General features: G+C 31.6%; 2 protein-coding genes and 1 long non-coding RNA gene across 4 annotated transcripts; all 3 read right to left on the minus strand.

The window, feature by feature from the left end:
• Positions 1 to 604: 604 nt before the first annotated feature.
• LOC108452328 (putative protein NRT1/ PTR FAMILY 2.14) lies at positions 605 to 2839 on the minus strand. Its single transcript, XM_017750102.2, has 3 exons — positions 2596 to 2839; positions 2281 to 2498; positions 605 to 2210 (listed from the first exon to the last, which is right to left on the minus strand). The coding sequence occupies exons 1-3, from the start codon at positions 2738 to 2740 to the stop codon at positions 816 to 818; spliced, it is 1758 nt and encodes a 585-aa protein (XP_017605591.2). The 5' UTR covers positions 2741 to 2839; the 3' UTR covers positions 605 to 815.
• A 6011-nt stretch (positions 2840 to 8850) lies between these two features.
• LOC128293345 (uncharacterized) lies at positions 8851 to 10603 on the minus strand. Its single transcript, XR_008283527.1, has 2 exons — positions 10241 to 10603; positions 8851 to 9534 (listed from the first exon to the last, which is right to left on the minus strand). It is a non-coding gene; the product is annotated as an uncharacterized LOC128293345 (long non-coding RNA).
• A 1020-nt stretch (positions 10604 to 11623) lies between these two features.
• Positions 11624 to 13876, minus strand: LOC108450508 (uncharacterized). 2 transcript variants are annotated; one of them, XM_017748166.2, is made up of 3 exons: positions 13192 to 13876; positions 12391 to 12708; positions 11624 to 11810 (listed from the first exon to the last, which is right to left on the minus strand). In XM_017748166.2, exons 1-3 carry the CDS (start codon positions 13728 to 13730, stop codon positions 11726 to 11728), a joined length of 942 nt encoding a protein of 313 aa, XP_017603655.1. In that variant the 5' UTR covers positions 13731 to 13876; the 3' UTR covers positions 11624 to 11725. The 2 variants fall into 2 exon arrangements, with proteins under 2 accessions (XP_017603655.1, XP_017603654.1); XM_017748165.2 differs by lacking the exon at positions 11624 to 11810 and having other exon boundaries at positions 12153 to 12708; positions 13192 to 13862.
• Between the last annotated feature and the right edge of the window lie 1658 nt (positions 13877 to 15534).

Here is a 15534-nt window from a genome sequence, read left to right on the forward strand (position 1 = left end):
GATATTTACAAAACTTCTTCGTAATCTCTATTTATAGGTATAAGAAGTATAAATGATGGAAATCCACTTAATAAGATATTTATAACAATTTGTAATTTTTTTACACAATCGTAGTTTTTTATTATTTAGATTTGGTTATACTGACACAATTGGTTAGGACTCTGAAGCCATTGAATTATATCGTTCGAATTTTTTGTAATTTTCTCCTTCATTTTTAAAAATCTTTTCTATTACCATATTTAGGGTTTCTTTAGTATTATTTCTAAGAAGCATTTTTGGGACAAAAATATTCCTCAATAAGCTACTTTTTGGGAGAAAAGTGCTTCTCCCAAGCAAAAAATTGGCCATAAAGCATTTTTTTTAGAAACTGACCAATTTTTCTCCTAAAAAATACTTTTGAGAAACATTTCTAAACTAGACCTTATAATCTGAGTTTGATTCTATTGTCGAAAAATATTTGTATTTCATATCTGAGTCATTGTCGCCATATGAAAAACATTTATAATTAAAATTAAGAGTTATAGATAATTTTAAGTATTGTATCATTAGATTATATATTTATAACGGGTATACCTAATTAAAAATCCTTATAAACAAATAAACCTTGTATGAAATTACATAATTCAACTTCATTTCCCAAAGACTGATGCATCCTGAAAGATTCATTCAACAAGATCAAACTTGAACATCCTTTATTACAAATTCAAGCTAATTTCCCTTTCTTATTTTAAAACATGTGCTCTCTATACAGAACTTCACTCAACATATATAATAATAACCAAGTTTCCAGGCCAAATTTTATCATTCAGTTTATCCTAACACTGCCCCCTGTAATGATACCTTCGAGCGCAGAACATGAAGACGACGAAGTCGAGCAAAGAAATCCCAGCTATCAAGAAATAGAATTTGTCTAATTTGCTTGTGTTTATGTCACCACTCAACCAGCTGCTTCCACTCCTTCCTGTAACATCATTAACAATGGTAATTATCCAGTTGCTTGCGTAACTTGCCAATGAAAACGTCAAATAGATCAGCGAGTTCCCAATGCTTCTCATATGCTCCGGGAACTGTTTGTTGTAAAACTCGATCAGTCCAACGATGCTGAAGATCTCTGCAAAGCCGATAAGGATAAGCTGTGGTGTTAACCACATCACTGACATCGGAGCTACTCCGTCAAGGCCACCATGGGAAAGGGCTGAATTTCTTCTCTTTGTTTCGGTGAATCCCGAAACCAACATCGTTAGGATCGAGAAAAGGTTTCCGACTCCGATTCGTTGGAGGACTGTGATCCCACCTTCAAGCTTGGTGATTTTTTCGAGGGCCGGGACCAGGACTCGGTCGTAAAAGGGGAGCCAAACGGCGATGGCGATGAGTGTAATGACACCGACTGAACCGGCGGGAATTTTAATCGTGGAACCGAATTGAAGATCCATTTTTAGGGCTTGGGAGACTGTGAATGTTCCTTGTTGATTCATGGCGAGGAAGCCGAGGATGCTGGTTACCCATATTGGAATGATGTTTAAAAGGCATTTAACATCTTCAACTTGTTGGATAGTGCAGAGCGTCCATGGATTCTTACAAGAACCATCTGGGTTCACTTCATCATCGATCACTAGAGCCGCTTTGTTTAAGAACCTGTACTGTGTGGTAAGATGGAGTTCTCTAACGCAAAGCAAGCTTGTCGTCAATGGAGGATCATAGAATTGGCCATCGACTCCATCAACCGCAATATAAAAGCGGCGTTTCTTGTAAGCAGCGACGAACACTTGTGCTACACCGGCGACCACGCTTCCTTTAGGCTTTATGTATACGTAAATTCTGGTTCCAACGAAGAACAAAACAATGGCAAAGATCATGCAAAGCGTTGGGATCCCAAACCCTAATGCCCAACTAATATCATTCTGGATATAAACCACAACAGTTTGGGTAACCAATAAGACTATAGTTTGAGTAGTGTAGTATAAATTGTAGAAACTGTTGTTTCCTTTCCGGCCTTCTTCGGTTGTTAAATCGAATTGGTCGACGCTGAAAGGAATACTGCAGGGTTTGATTCCGCCGGTGCCGATGGATAACCAACATAAGCTGACCATCAAAACCCCAAGATGGGCTCCATTATAGGGTTTGCATTGGCCTTGTTGTAGGTCCTCATCCGCACACGGCGGTGGGCGCAGTGGTGGTAATAAAGCTGTTAACGTCATGATCATCATTCCCTGTCCATCATCAGTTGAAATCATAAGTTATTGAAAAGACTAAACAACTTTCACGTCAACTTTAACGTACCAGGAGTGATGAAAAGGATCCTAAAACAATGGTCCAGAATTTGCCCATGAATGCATCGGAGACATAAGCACCAATAACCGGAGCAAAATTGGAGGCGGCCGACCAACCGTTAAGGATGGTAGCGGCCTCAACCTGGTTCATGTGATACTCCCTTTGCAGGTACACCATGAAATTCGCCATCAATCCGTACGATGCTAATCTCTCGAACGTTTCATTTCCTGCACGCAGAAAACAACAATCAGTGGTCAAGGATTTAAACAACGGTTACAAATACATTTGAATGTAATAATAGCAAAATAAAAAAATAAAAATCACCTAATACGAAAGGAATAGCTCTCCATCCCGCAGGCCTTCTTTGGTTCAAAGTAGTATCCATTAAATCAGAAGTGACATTTTCTTCATCTGAGAGTGGAAAACAATTGCAAGTTTCAGAACGTTTTTTGCCTTTTTTGCCCGCCATTTTTTTTCGATGAGAAACTCCGACTCTATAATGGGTGTATGTAAATATAAGATATAAATTGTTTTAAAAAGAAATAGGATAAAGTCTTTAAAAGCTTACTGATTCAGGAGGGACAAAATCTGATTTAGTTTGATTTTATTCATGCACCTGGTGAAAACTCTACTTTAATTTGGATTTTTTTGGATTTGCTTAATGCATTCAATTGTAGTACCAAATCCTTTTCCATTTTGGTGTATTATACTGTATTGCTTTCAGTTAATATACATTTTGGCATAATTACGTGAAAATCATCAAATTATTCAGTTTGTTTTTTCTTATAACTAGAAATGAAAACACTAAAAGTCAAAATTTAATAATTGAGTGATTATTTTGTAATTTTTCTTAGTTGGAAGATGAAAATAAAAAATTTACTAATAGTTGGAAAATCATTATTGTAGGTGGCCAAAAAGAAAAAAAAACAGCTAATATAGTGTACCCTTACACATAACTATTTTAAAAATAATTATATTTTGAAAGAAAATTAAATTAAAACTTAATAAAATTAGCCTTTAAACAATATTTTCTAAATTAGATCGATAGTCACCAGTTCATCGGTCCAAATAAAACTCTTAAATATTTAAAAATATTTTTAAAAATTTGATTCCACTAAATTTTTAATTGATTTGTACCGATTTTCAATTTGATTGGTTTAAAACCACTTTCTAAATTAATATCATAATCAATCTAATCCATAAACAACACTGATTTTAATTGAATAATAATGAATAGGTGTTTGTTTATTAAAATTTAAAATCTTAAATACCTTTATTGTAAATTTGAAATTGTTTTTAATATATTTTATTGAGTTTGTATTTTAATTGGTGATAGTAAAATCAATTAGTCACGTTATAATAATATAAATAGATAAATATATCTTTAGAATTTAGCTCTATACACCGACAATCAGCAATATAATTTAATTTTAAATACTTAATATCCAAAACTAAAAAATATCAAACAAGAAAATAAATATACCAATCTCAATAAATTCATATTTATTATGGTGGAACTTAAAAGATTTCATTTTGGAAATTTTAAATTAATCAAAATGAGAATGTAAAAGAAAATCATAATTGGTAGATACTTGGATTTCCAAGTAATGATTTATCTTAAAAATAGTAAATAGTGAATGTATATTAATTAACGAGTATCTAATAAAATCTCATTTCTCAATTATATGATTGACTTGTTGACCTGAAATCCTCCATATTAAGTACCAAATTTAATTAATATTTTTGCCAACTTTACAACTACTTGTGTTGTATTTATTTTTTAATTCATTAAAATGATATTTTAAAATTTTAAAATATCGATTCATCTAATTATAATAAAAATCGATTAATCTTAAAAATAAATAAGAGAGCAAAATAATATTTTTAAAATAATGAAAATGAAAATAGCAAAACCAACTTATAGTAAAAATATTAAGTAAATAGATAAAATAACTTGTCATTCAAATATAAGTCAAAATTGTATCTACAAAGAATCACTATTTTAGTACTCGGTTGATTTTGACATAATATTTCAAGACATTTGTTTCATAGAAAATGATGAAAATGTTTTCTACATTTTCCTCTTTATTTCATGGAAAACAATTTAGTCAACAGAAAATGAATTACAGTCAATAAAAATAAATCTTTTTTCCAATAAAATGACTTACCTTTTAAAAATATAATTACTTTTTTATATAAAATTAATTGTATTCAAGCCTAATATTATTATAATAATTTTTAAATTTAAAATTAAATTTAAAAATATTTAATATATTAAAATATTAATATAAAATATTATAATTTTAAATATTATTAAACATACATATTTAATTATTTTCAATAATTTATTAATTTATTAATATAATTAATATAATTTATTAAAATAATAAATTATTTAATATTAAATTTTCATTTTAATAATAAATTTTAAAAATAATAATTTTCAAGTTTAAATAATATTCTTCATATATTGTTGAAAAATATTTAATATTTTAATGGTAAATATATATTACAATTATAAATATATTAATAATAAATGTTTTATAGTACAAATGTTAAAATATGCTATAAGCCCATGTACTCGTCATAAATTTGGAATTTAGCTCCTGTACTTTTGTTTTGAGGAATTTTGTCATTTTACTTTTCAATTTTCAAAATTCAGGTCCAATTATTAACAATGTTAAATTTTTTTGTTAACTTTGTTGATGTGACATCTTTAAATAAAAAAACTCACTTGCTAGCCACGTAACTAAAAAATGACATTGTAATGAGCCTAAATTTAATAACAATAATTTTAATAAGTGTTAACAGTTGAATCTGAATTTTGACATCTAAAGAGTAGGACTAAATTCTCAAAAGTAAAAGTACAGAGAATAAATTCCAAATTCATGAAGAGTATAAGGACTTATGATATATTTTAACCTAGTATAAAATGTAACGCCCAAAAATTTATTTGATTTTACTTTATACTATTATTAAGGGATTTAGTAGAATTTTGATATGAGAAATTTGAATTTTTGATGGAGTAATTAATTTTAAGTTATTGAGAAACCTTTAAAAGATAATTTATGTCAGCTGGACTGTATCTAGCCCAATTGGGTAAAAATACATCACTAGAGGCAAAAAAGTAATTTTTTCACTAAAAGTAATTTGGTCATTTGGAACATATATGGAATTAAATATTAGAGATAATTAGACTTGTGATGATGAGATGATGATGAAGCCTTTTAATTGATATTTAAGTGTTAAAAATAACCTTTTTTTTTATCACATGTTTAATAACCTTTGATTTGTTGATCATTTACCATGTATTTTATACTATTAAAAAAACTAAAAGATGAGAAATATCTTCTCATCTCTTTCAAGTAGCAGCTAACTCTAATGGAGAAGAATTTTCTTCATTTTGCCACCATTTCTACCCATTTTTCTCTTCATCTTTCACCCTTTTTCATCATTTCTTATTAAAATCTTCTCACCAAAACCTTGATTGAGCTATTTCTCTTATAATCTCCATCATTCAAGTACTTAGGGTTTGAAACCTAGAGAAAGAGAGCTTAGTAAGAGTGAGAAAATGATTTAAGGTATGAGGTTCAAAGCTCTTATTTTGTCACACCCTCGTTTGGCGAACTGATATGATTGGAGGGTTGTTCTGGAGAAACCACCTAAGTCGCGAGATTTAGACTGGTTAGCATTGAAAAATTTCCTACTAATGTATTTCGCTAAGTTTTTCCAAGGTTGCAGACTCTTATTTTGGAGTTGGTGAGTTCCTTGTTTTGGCAAGATCCTTATTTGGAATATCATTTCGCTAAAATGTCTACTACCAGTGTTTTGCGTTGTAAACGTAATTGTATATCAGAAATAGTGGTTAGTGGGACATGATTAAGTTATCTGACATCCAAGTGGAGGTAACGTGTTAATAACCAGGACACTTGAAGAGCCTCATAGGATGTGATTAATTAGTGGAAGCGTGTATGCATGATTACTGATTAGAGATTTACTTTGAGTGGGATTTGGACTATAGTTAGCTATAAATAGGATAACCCGGTGGTGGATAGAAATTTTTTATTTCATCTTCTCTACTCACCTTCGTTATCATCGAAGAAAACTCAGAAGTGTTCTTCATTGATTTTAGAAGAGCTGATTGTTAAGCTTATAGAAGCTACCTTCTTTAAGTTGTCTGCTAGTAAAGTCTTAAATCCTTCTTTAAGTTTTACCAGATACGAAGTAGTCGTAAGAGCTATCCATTAGGGTTTCCATCTAAATATTGGACAGAAAGAAAACTTCCTTTTGGAAACTATTTGAACGTTTACCAATTCATGTTATTTCGTTGAATTTCAATTGTTGTATTTAAAAGAGTTATTTGATTATTTTTAGCCAAATATACAAGAGAAGGTCCAGTGCTAAGGAATAAGAACCCGTCGAGTAGGAAATTCAGTGTGAAGGTTTCTGGTGAGTTCCTTTGTACCTTGTGTCTATTAACTGTATTAACTTGTTTAAATTGTCCTGCTGTATATTTAGGTAAGTCGCCTTAACCTTTGGTTTTGGTTCGTATGTCAAAGGAATGTGGAAAATGGGGCGATGCATGTATTGTTAATGTTGGTAAATCGTAGACATAAGTCTTGCATATGTATCGGTATGAAAACTCCTTTCTTGGTGCATAAGCTTTGTATTCAGAATGGCATAAAAAGGTAACGGAGGGTTGATACTTATGATGGTAAAAAAAAGATACAGTATTATAGGTTTCATCTCCGGTATGACACTTTGATGCAAACCATGATTGGTGACAACTCGACCTTGCAGGGGAACACTTAGGTATTCGAATTAACAAGGAAGAATGTTGGAGGTTCGGTGGATATAATTGGTCTATTGGCTCTACCGAGTGACATGAAATAAAATATTGATTCTTCGGAACAAGGATCAAAAGCTAGCACAATGAATGGAGTGTATTAGTATAAAGGTGCATAAATGTGATAGATGATGTGTTGACAATTGCATGATTAGTAAAAAGCACATGAAATTGTTTTGAAAGTTGGTCCATAATGCGACATACTAATAGAGTCAATGACTGCCTATAAATGAGTTATTGTTTATAGAATAAATATAACACCAAAATATAAGAATTGAGAATAACGGTGCCTACAAGCGTAATGTCCAAATTGTAATATACTTGTAAAACGAAATATCGAAAGTATTTAGAGGATCGTACCTAAGGGAGGATGGAACAAATAATGACAATAGTTTTTACAATACTAAGTCTAAGAAATAATAGTTAATTCCTATATTACGATGGATCATAAAGTAAATTAATAAGATTAAAAATATATAACAAACAAAAATAAATAAATAAATAAAGACAAATAAATGAATTAAATCGATAAACCAATCAAGGAGATTAACTTCTAATCCTAAGGCCTAAATACTACAAACATAAATTAAAATCCTAAATTGTATAGAAAACAAGCTCTTTAAGTGCAAAATTGACCTGAATTAACTATTGCGTACATTTGACAATAGGTCAAATACCCCCACACTTAAGTCTTTATTTGTCCTCAAGCAAACTAAACAAAACTAAAATTGAAAAAAGAGAAATAAACATGTAAAGACAATAAACTGTACTTGAGCCAGTTTAATACACGAGATTGGGTTGGAGCATCGACACTAGGAAAATTTGCCTAAATTGGCAATTCTAGCTAGAAATTTAAACAATTCAAATTTATTTACACCTAAATAGATTAGTTCAATAAATTACAAAGTAAACAAGTAAAAGAAAATCAAATATATTTCTCCATCAAAATGCATATATGAATATAGTACTTATTTTTGTAGAGTACAGTTCAAATAATATTTTTCTTACTCAGTTTGTTTTTGCCCATGCTTTGAACTCTAATGTAGCAATATTTCCGTGATAACCTTTATGATTTTTTTATGTGCCAACATACTCAAGATTTTTTCTTGGGCAGTTTTTATAAGGGTTATACTAGTCATACTGCACTATTTCAATAACCATGGATTTTACTTAGTATTTTCTATTTAATTCAATCATCCTATATTTCTATAAATATAAATACCTCTTTGTATCTACCTTTATCCCTTGGTATATTTAATCTCTTTTACCTATTGACAATGTAATAAACTGAACTAATTAGTCTAAATATAAATAACCTAAATTATTTAATTTCAAGCTAAATTTATAATTTAAACAAGCAACCTAGGTATATGCTCCTAACCAATCACTTGTATTTCTACAAGCTCATACACAAACATGCAATTAAAAAGAAAATTTAAAACTAGAAACAAGGAAAATAAAATAACTGGAAAGAAATTTTTTTTAAATTTTCCTAAGTGACCCCACACTTTATTTGACACATTATCCCTAATGTGCAAATAAAAATGTAAGGGAAAGAAATTACCCGATTGGCGTGGTAAGTGCATCCCAATTGGTGGGACTACTCCTCCTTTCGATTTTTGCTCACAATTGTAATGCCGTAAAAAATTTGTAGGGCTTCTACAAAGAAAAATAAAAGCACACAAACATATTTATGAAAAATACTAAATCCTAACTAATTACTAATGCAAAAATTAAAAGTCATCCAAATAAAAATATAATACAAAAATCCAAATATATAAATGTTTAAAAGTAGTCTGACTCAGATTCTGACTCTTCCCTCATCTGGGCCTTGCCCCTATCGCGCCTCACCAGCACTCTCATTTCCTGCCTTCCCGAAGTCTGGGTCGAGCTGTGTTAGCTCGAGTTACGGATCACCATGCCTTTCATTGATGAGTGGTCTAGGCGAAATACCTACTCATAGTCCGATGGTGCAATAGGGGTATCCTCCTCATCATCATCGTCACCCTCCTCGTCTGGTGGTGGGAACCTCTCGAGCATGTCAGGGAGAAGTGTTGGTGTAGGGCACCTATTCTGTTTCGCGATGCGAATCAGAATGTCTTCTATGTCCTACATAGAACGGGTCTACTAATGCGATATCGACATATCAGTAAAGCCCATCATCCTTGACGTTTGTGCTTTTCCTTCCTCTTCATCGACCCTTGGGAACTGTTCTTATGCTTTTTTCTTTGCTCCTCCTGATTTTGCTTGCGTTGGAGCTCGAGAAACTGGTCGTACAAGTTGTCCCCAATCACGCTCTTCGTGGGGACGTCAGCTTGGTAACATAGGACGGTAATCAGATGTGGGAAGTACATACTTTGCTTTCGATGTCGTGCACATTTGAGCATCTCTTTGTAAATCCAGTGGCCTACACAAATCTGTTCATGTTGCAAGATTGAATAAAGCATAACCGCTCAATAAGCACTAACGTCAGAGGCATTGTTGGTAGTCGCTAAGCGGGTATAAATAAATTGCATCCATATTTTGGCCATTAGGAACATGATGGCCATGTTAAATTTAAGGGGTACCTCAAAGTTGGCTTGGCAGGTCCACTCGTTACGCCCTTCAATTGATTATACCCTCTATATAAAAGTCTTCGAATGTAACTAAAGTTAACATTTCTAAATGGTCATGGGTATAATACAAGGCATCATAATATTGACAAATTGTGTGCTGTGCAATCGACACCTCTTTCCTTCAAACGAACATATGAATGATCGTCTCGGCCCCACTGTTTGCGATTCTCTTTATATTTTAAGAAGGTGTAGAATTCATAAACTACTGCGTCAACTGTCGGTTCAGTCGGGGTTGCAAAGAATTTATTCCAATGATGGAACTATATCAACTCCCATATTTCATCACATGCCGCATTGTGGGATAAAACCCACGTTCTTATATAAACGATGGTCCACTCATTTGAAGAAAGAACCGTTCAACTTTCGCATCATGGAAGCGATTGACCTTGAGATTAATCGCTGCTTGAATGGATCGTGGTTGTTTTCATGGTTCCATATTAAAATTAAAGTATAATAACAACTAACCCAAGGAATAAAAATGATAAAGAACAAGTTTCAAGCACAATACCTTGGGTGATTTTCGACAAGCTTTGATTCTTGATCGATGTAGTATGAAAACTAAAATGAAAAAAGGGCATGGACACTTACTTAGGTGAATCAGATGTTAAAAGTGCGAAAGATCAAGGCTCAATGGTGGGGAAGACGCGTGGTGGTTCCAAAGGGATTTTTTTTCTCTCTTTTAGGTGTTTTAGATTATGTATTCTTATACCTAAAACCAGCGGTTATAAATAGAATTTCAATAGGCTTTATGCTTGAAATGACCCGATTTCGGCTGAAAACACAGGCGTGTCGCCACATAGCCTATGCATTGCGCGACACGATGCCCTAATATTACCCATTTTACATTTGAAGTCTTCGTGCCGCACCACAACTTGTGTGTGGTGCAACATGCCCCTTCAACATCATATACCATTTTTAATTTCTTTTAAAATTTTGAATTTTCTATATATTTTTAAATTTTTATAATTTTATAATTTTTTCAATATTTTGAGCTTTTATATATTTTCTTGAAATATTATATATTATTTTAGAAAATTTTGAATTTTTCTAAGAATTTAAATATTCAATTTTTATAAATAAGTTTGAAATTTTTTATATTTTTAATTTTTAAATGGTTTTATTTTTATTTTTTAAAGTGTTAGAAAACATGCACAGTTAAGAAATTTACTTCAATTTTAAGATTGGAAGAAGCAGAGGAGATAGTGGGGGAAGATGATAGCAGAAGCATATTAAAAGCTGGATCTAGCATTCTTTTGATGTTATTTAACATAGATCTAGCATTCTTTTGATGTTATTTAACATGGATTTTTATGAGGACTTAAAAGGGGTTAATTTAAAATCTTGCAATTTTTAAAAAGATTAAAAGAATAATTTTCTCTTTTAGCAAGTTTAGTTAGCAATCCATTAATGAGATAATGGTTAAGTGATCATTTTGAATAATTTTTCTAATAACAGTGACTAAATTAACAAAAAAAAGTAGAATGACCAAAATAGAATTAACCCTATTTTAGGGTTATTAATTGAGTAGTTTACTCAAAATACTATTACTATCTTGTTTTTAAATTAAATTCTACTATTAGTACTTATATTCTTATATTGTGCATTAGTAATTTGGTCATTTTTCAATCTTTGGTACTTTTAAAATTTTAGCTTTTAACTAAATGATAACTATTAAATTTATTAAATTTTGCAGTTTTCAAAAATTGATGCGACCAGCATATTATCACATGCGTAATGATATATCAACTTGTTCTTACATTTTACTTATAAAAACCAATTAATAGATTAAAGGACTATTGTTTGCATTATAACTGAAATTTCAGATTTCAAAAATATAGAAATTAAAAATTATCCAATTGGAGAATATGGGCTAAAACTACAACTTTAAATATAATACAAAACTAATAATAAAATTTAACTAAACAGGTTTAACTTATACAATTTGTTCAAGACTAAAATTTCAAAAACCAAAAAATACTCGGATAAAAATTGATCAAAGTGAAGTACAAATATTAAATCCGCAGAAATTGACCTTCACGTTATCATTGTGTTTAGCCCGTTGAGATTTTTCTGTAAACCTGTAAATGTATAGAATTTTTATTTTATTTTATTTTTTCATTTTTGGAGATCATATTCATATAGAACCCGGCGTAAATGCTTAAGAAAATGAATAGTTGAAGCAATATAGTAACGGTGTTCACTTTGCAAAGGATGTTGGAAAATCCAACTGATTCGATTAATTTTCATTCAATCTCACAGACTGACAGAGGATTTAACACATGACTTTGCCTACTAATGGTTGAATTCCATGCAGCTTGGAGTCGGGATGTGAGATATAATGTTCAATTTTCTACACTTTTTCATGTTTTCAAGGATCACGGATAACAAGAAAATGAAGACCATGTATAGTTCTAAGTCTCTGCTCCTAAAAATCACAATCTTAATTATTGAATAAGGGTTTGCATATATAACAGAGATGCCCTTTAAGATTCTGATAGATGAATCATACAAATCCAGACATGCTAAAAGAAAAAGGGGCAATTTCAATAAGTAATTCAACATTAGTTTGATGCGCTCGAAGACATCTTAATATTCCGAAGGATTTGCCACATAAAAGTCGATATAAAGAAGAGAAAGATACCGGTCACAATGGCGTACCTGAGACCGAGGTTCACCAGCAAGTTTACGAGAAGCCCGGCAAACACAACACCAACGAAATTGGCTGATACAGCTGACCAGAAGGGTATTTCAAGAATCGAAGCTACAATGGCTCCAGTCCATGCTCCAGTTCCGGGGAAAGGAACAGCCACAAAAAGCATTAGGCCAAGCCATTGAAATTCTTCCACTGGCCCAGCCTTCTGTCTGGCTCTCTCAAAGAGACTGTTAAGTAACTGAGATGCAAACTGGTTTTTCCCAGCAAGAAATGTAGTAAATCTTTTCAGGTAAAGTACAATGAATGGCACTGGAACCATATTCCTGCAGTTTAATGTTACTTTTAGAAAAAAAAAATTATCATCAGCTTATTTAATTTCCCAGAACAATTATGCATAAGAAATTAACTGTTAATTTTTAGTACACTCAAGCACATGCATTAGAATAGTAAAATTAGCTCGTTCAATATCTCAAATTGCTCAAGCTTGACTTCAGAGTAATCAAACCAAATATAAATTTTACTCCTTAAACTAACCCAAATAGCTTACCAGCATATTTGCCTATTTTACATCCCTATGAATAACTTTCAGTATTATTAAAAACAAAAAACAAAAAAATGCTACCTTGACTTAAAATTTCAGTGACAAGTATGCATTCTATGGAAACTATTGAAGCAAAATTTTCCATAAGCAAACTGGTCAAAACAAAATCTTTCACAACAATTAAGCTCAACTCTATAAACATGAAGCTATAATGAACTAAAGACTTGAAAGATCCTCAATTAACGAAAAAGAAAATAAAGCTAACCCAAGAATAGATAATATTGTCAGGAGTGTAGGCTTGAGTTGCATCCAGTAACCAAGAGGAATAGCTCCCCGAAGCTCAAGAATAGGAAGCGTTGCAAGAGTGAAAACCACGGCCTCATCAGGCCAACCCAAGCCACGCAACGCATTGGCAATCTTGAGGCCAAAGCTTGAAGCTCTAATGGAGTCGGCAGCAACAGTAGCCGCTTTAGCGTCCCCAGATGCAGCGTACCAAACAAGAGACAAAGAAGCCCAGAAGACAACCCAGCAGAGGATTTTCACTGGAGCCTCCTCAAAAGAAGGCAATATTTCATCTTCTTTGCTTGTATGAGCTGAATTAAGAAACCCATTTGAGGAAGCTTTAATTCGGGTCGAAGGAATTGGAAAATACTTCCGGTTTTGAAATTTTGACCTTAAAAAGAGGTCATTGCTTCGAGCAGTAGGGCCATGTAAATGGGAGGGTAAGATATTGAGATGGGTTTTCTTCAAATAGAATGATAATGGCTGTGGCGAAGTTGCAATTGCTGGTGATACAGTAGCCATTCTAAACTACGAAATTGGGGCTATTGGAACTTTGTTTTTTGCTCCCATTAATGAAGGGGTTTTAGAGAGGAAGGGGAGCATTGTGACTTTGTGAGATTGATACAATCAATTAGAGATTTTTCTTTAATGCCTTAATGCATCATTTAGTCCTAAAGTATGCCTTTTATTCGTTCTGGTCCTCCAGGTTCTTTTCCCAAATGAGGACATAACATTTTATAATATTGACCAATATTTTTAAAATCAGACCGTTGACTAAATTGGTCAGGCCATCAATTTATCGGTCTGACCATTCTAGTTGGTTTAATTAAAAATTCTTTTCAATATTAAAAAAAATAATTTAATCGATTTTTTAACTACTTCAATTTTTCTGTACTGATTTTTTATTAGTATTTGACATTATACTTTTGAGCTTAATATAATTTACCATTATGTTTTAACTTTATTTTTAATTTTGTCACTTTGCTTTTCTTTTATTAAAGTTTGTTACTAAAATTTTATTTTTAATTGAATTTTATTATTTAATTTTAATTTAAAAGAATTTGAAGTGAAATTTTAATAAAATTAATATTATACTTAAAAATAAAAATAATAATAGAAAAACAATGATTTATATATAAAAAAGTAAACTTATTCTGTTTTTATTTTTATTTTATTTTCAAGTATTTCTTTATTAAATAAAAATTTAAGTTAATTTAATAGTTTTTAATATTTTATAAATTAGCTTATTGTTAATTATTAAAATAAAATATTTAAAATTAATTTTCTTGTTAAAATTCATTTTAAAATCATCAAAATCAATATAAAATTTAATTAAAAACAACATCAGTGGTAAAATTCAACAAAATTCAAATTTTAATGATAAAACTCAATCACATAAAATTCATTTGAAAATTTTAACCATATTCTCAAATTAATAGGGCCAATATTAGACAGAATAAAGTAAAGTGATAAATTTTAATACTTCCGGGTAGCATGGTGAAATTTTGCATTTTAACTCTAATTCTTTCTATCTTATAAAAATATCTATAGCCATTCATTATTTGTCATATGTCAAATGATAACCCCACAATACTTTATCATTCGAAAATTCTTTTTAAAAATATTTAGAATAAAAAATATTAAAATTTATAAAACTCTAAAATATATTTTAAAAATATGAAATTATGAAAAAAATGTTGAAGGAAGATTAAACTTGCACGATTACCTATATATATAGACCCGCATCCCAGACAAGCTCCTAACCTTCTCTAACATTCGCTCGGATGGTGCTACCACTATCTCCACAAACACGAGTCTTAGTAACAGCAGCTGGTGCCTCAACCTGTGGAGGCCCATCAAACCTGGCCCGTTTCTTAGGTCGCTGAACAGAGCTAGAAGGCCCCGTATCCCTCATAGTCTTAGTCCGACCTTTCTTTTAGTCCCTCTTTTTGCGTTCATTGCACTTGGCCTCCTTAACAATCTTTGCCTTGTCTACCAAGAGGGAAAAATCTCGCTCCCTCTGTGGAGCTATCAAGACCTTAAGGTCATACCTCAGCCCTTCCCCGAAACAAATGCTTTTGCTGTAACCAGTTGAGACAAGCTCACGAAAATATCTGCTCAACCTCAAAAACTTGGCCTCATACTCGGCTATAGTTATATCCCCTTGAGTAAGGCTTATAAAATAGTGTCTACGAGCCTCCACATAACTCGCACCCACGTACTTACTCTGGAAGGCATTTTTAAAATATTCCTAAGTAATCTGATCAGGTTGAGTACCCTAATCAATGGTTAGCCACCACTGGTAAGCTTCATCGCGAAGCAACGA

This window comes from Gossypium arboreum, chromosome 5 (genome assembly GCF_025698485.1).
Source record: "Gossypium arboreum isolate Shixiya-1 chromosome 5, ASM2569848v2, whole genome shotgun sequence".
Taxonomy (NCBI): domain Eukaryota; kingdom Viridiplantae; phylum Streptophyta; class Magnoliopsida; order Malvales; family Malvaceae; genus Gossypium; species Gossypium arboreum.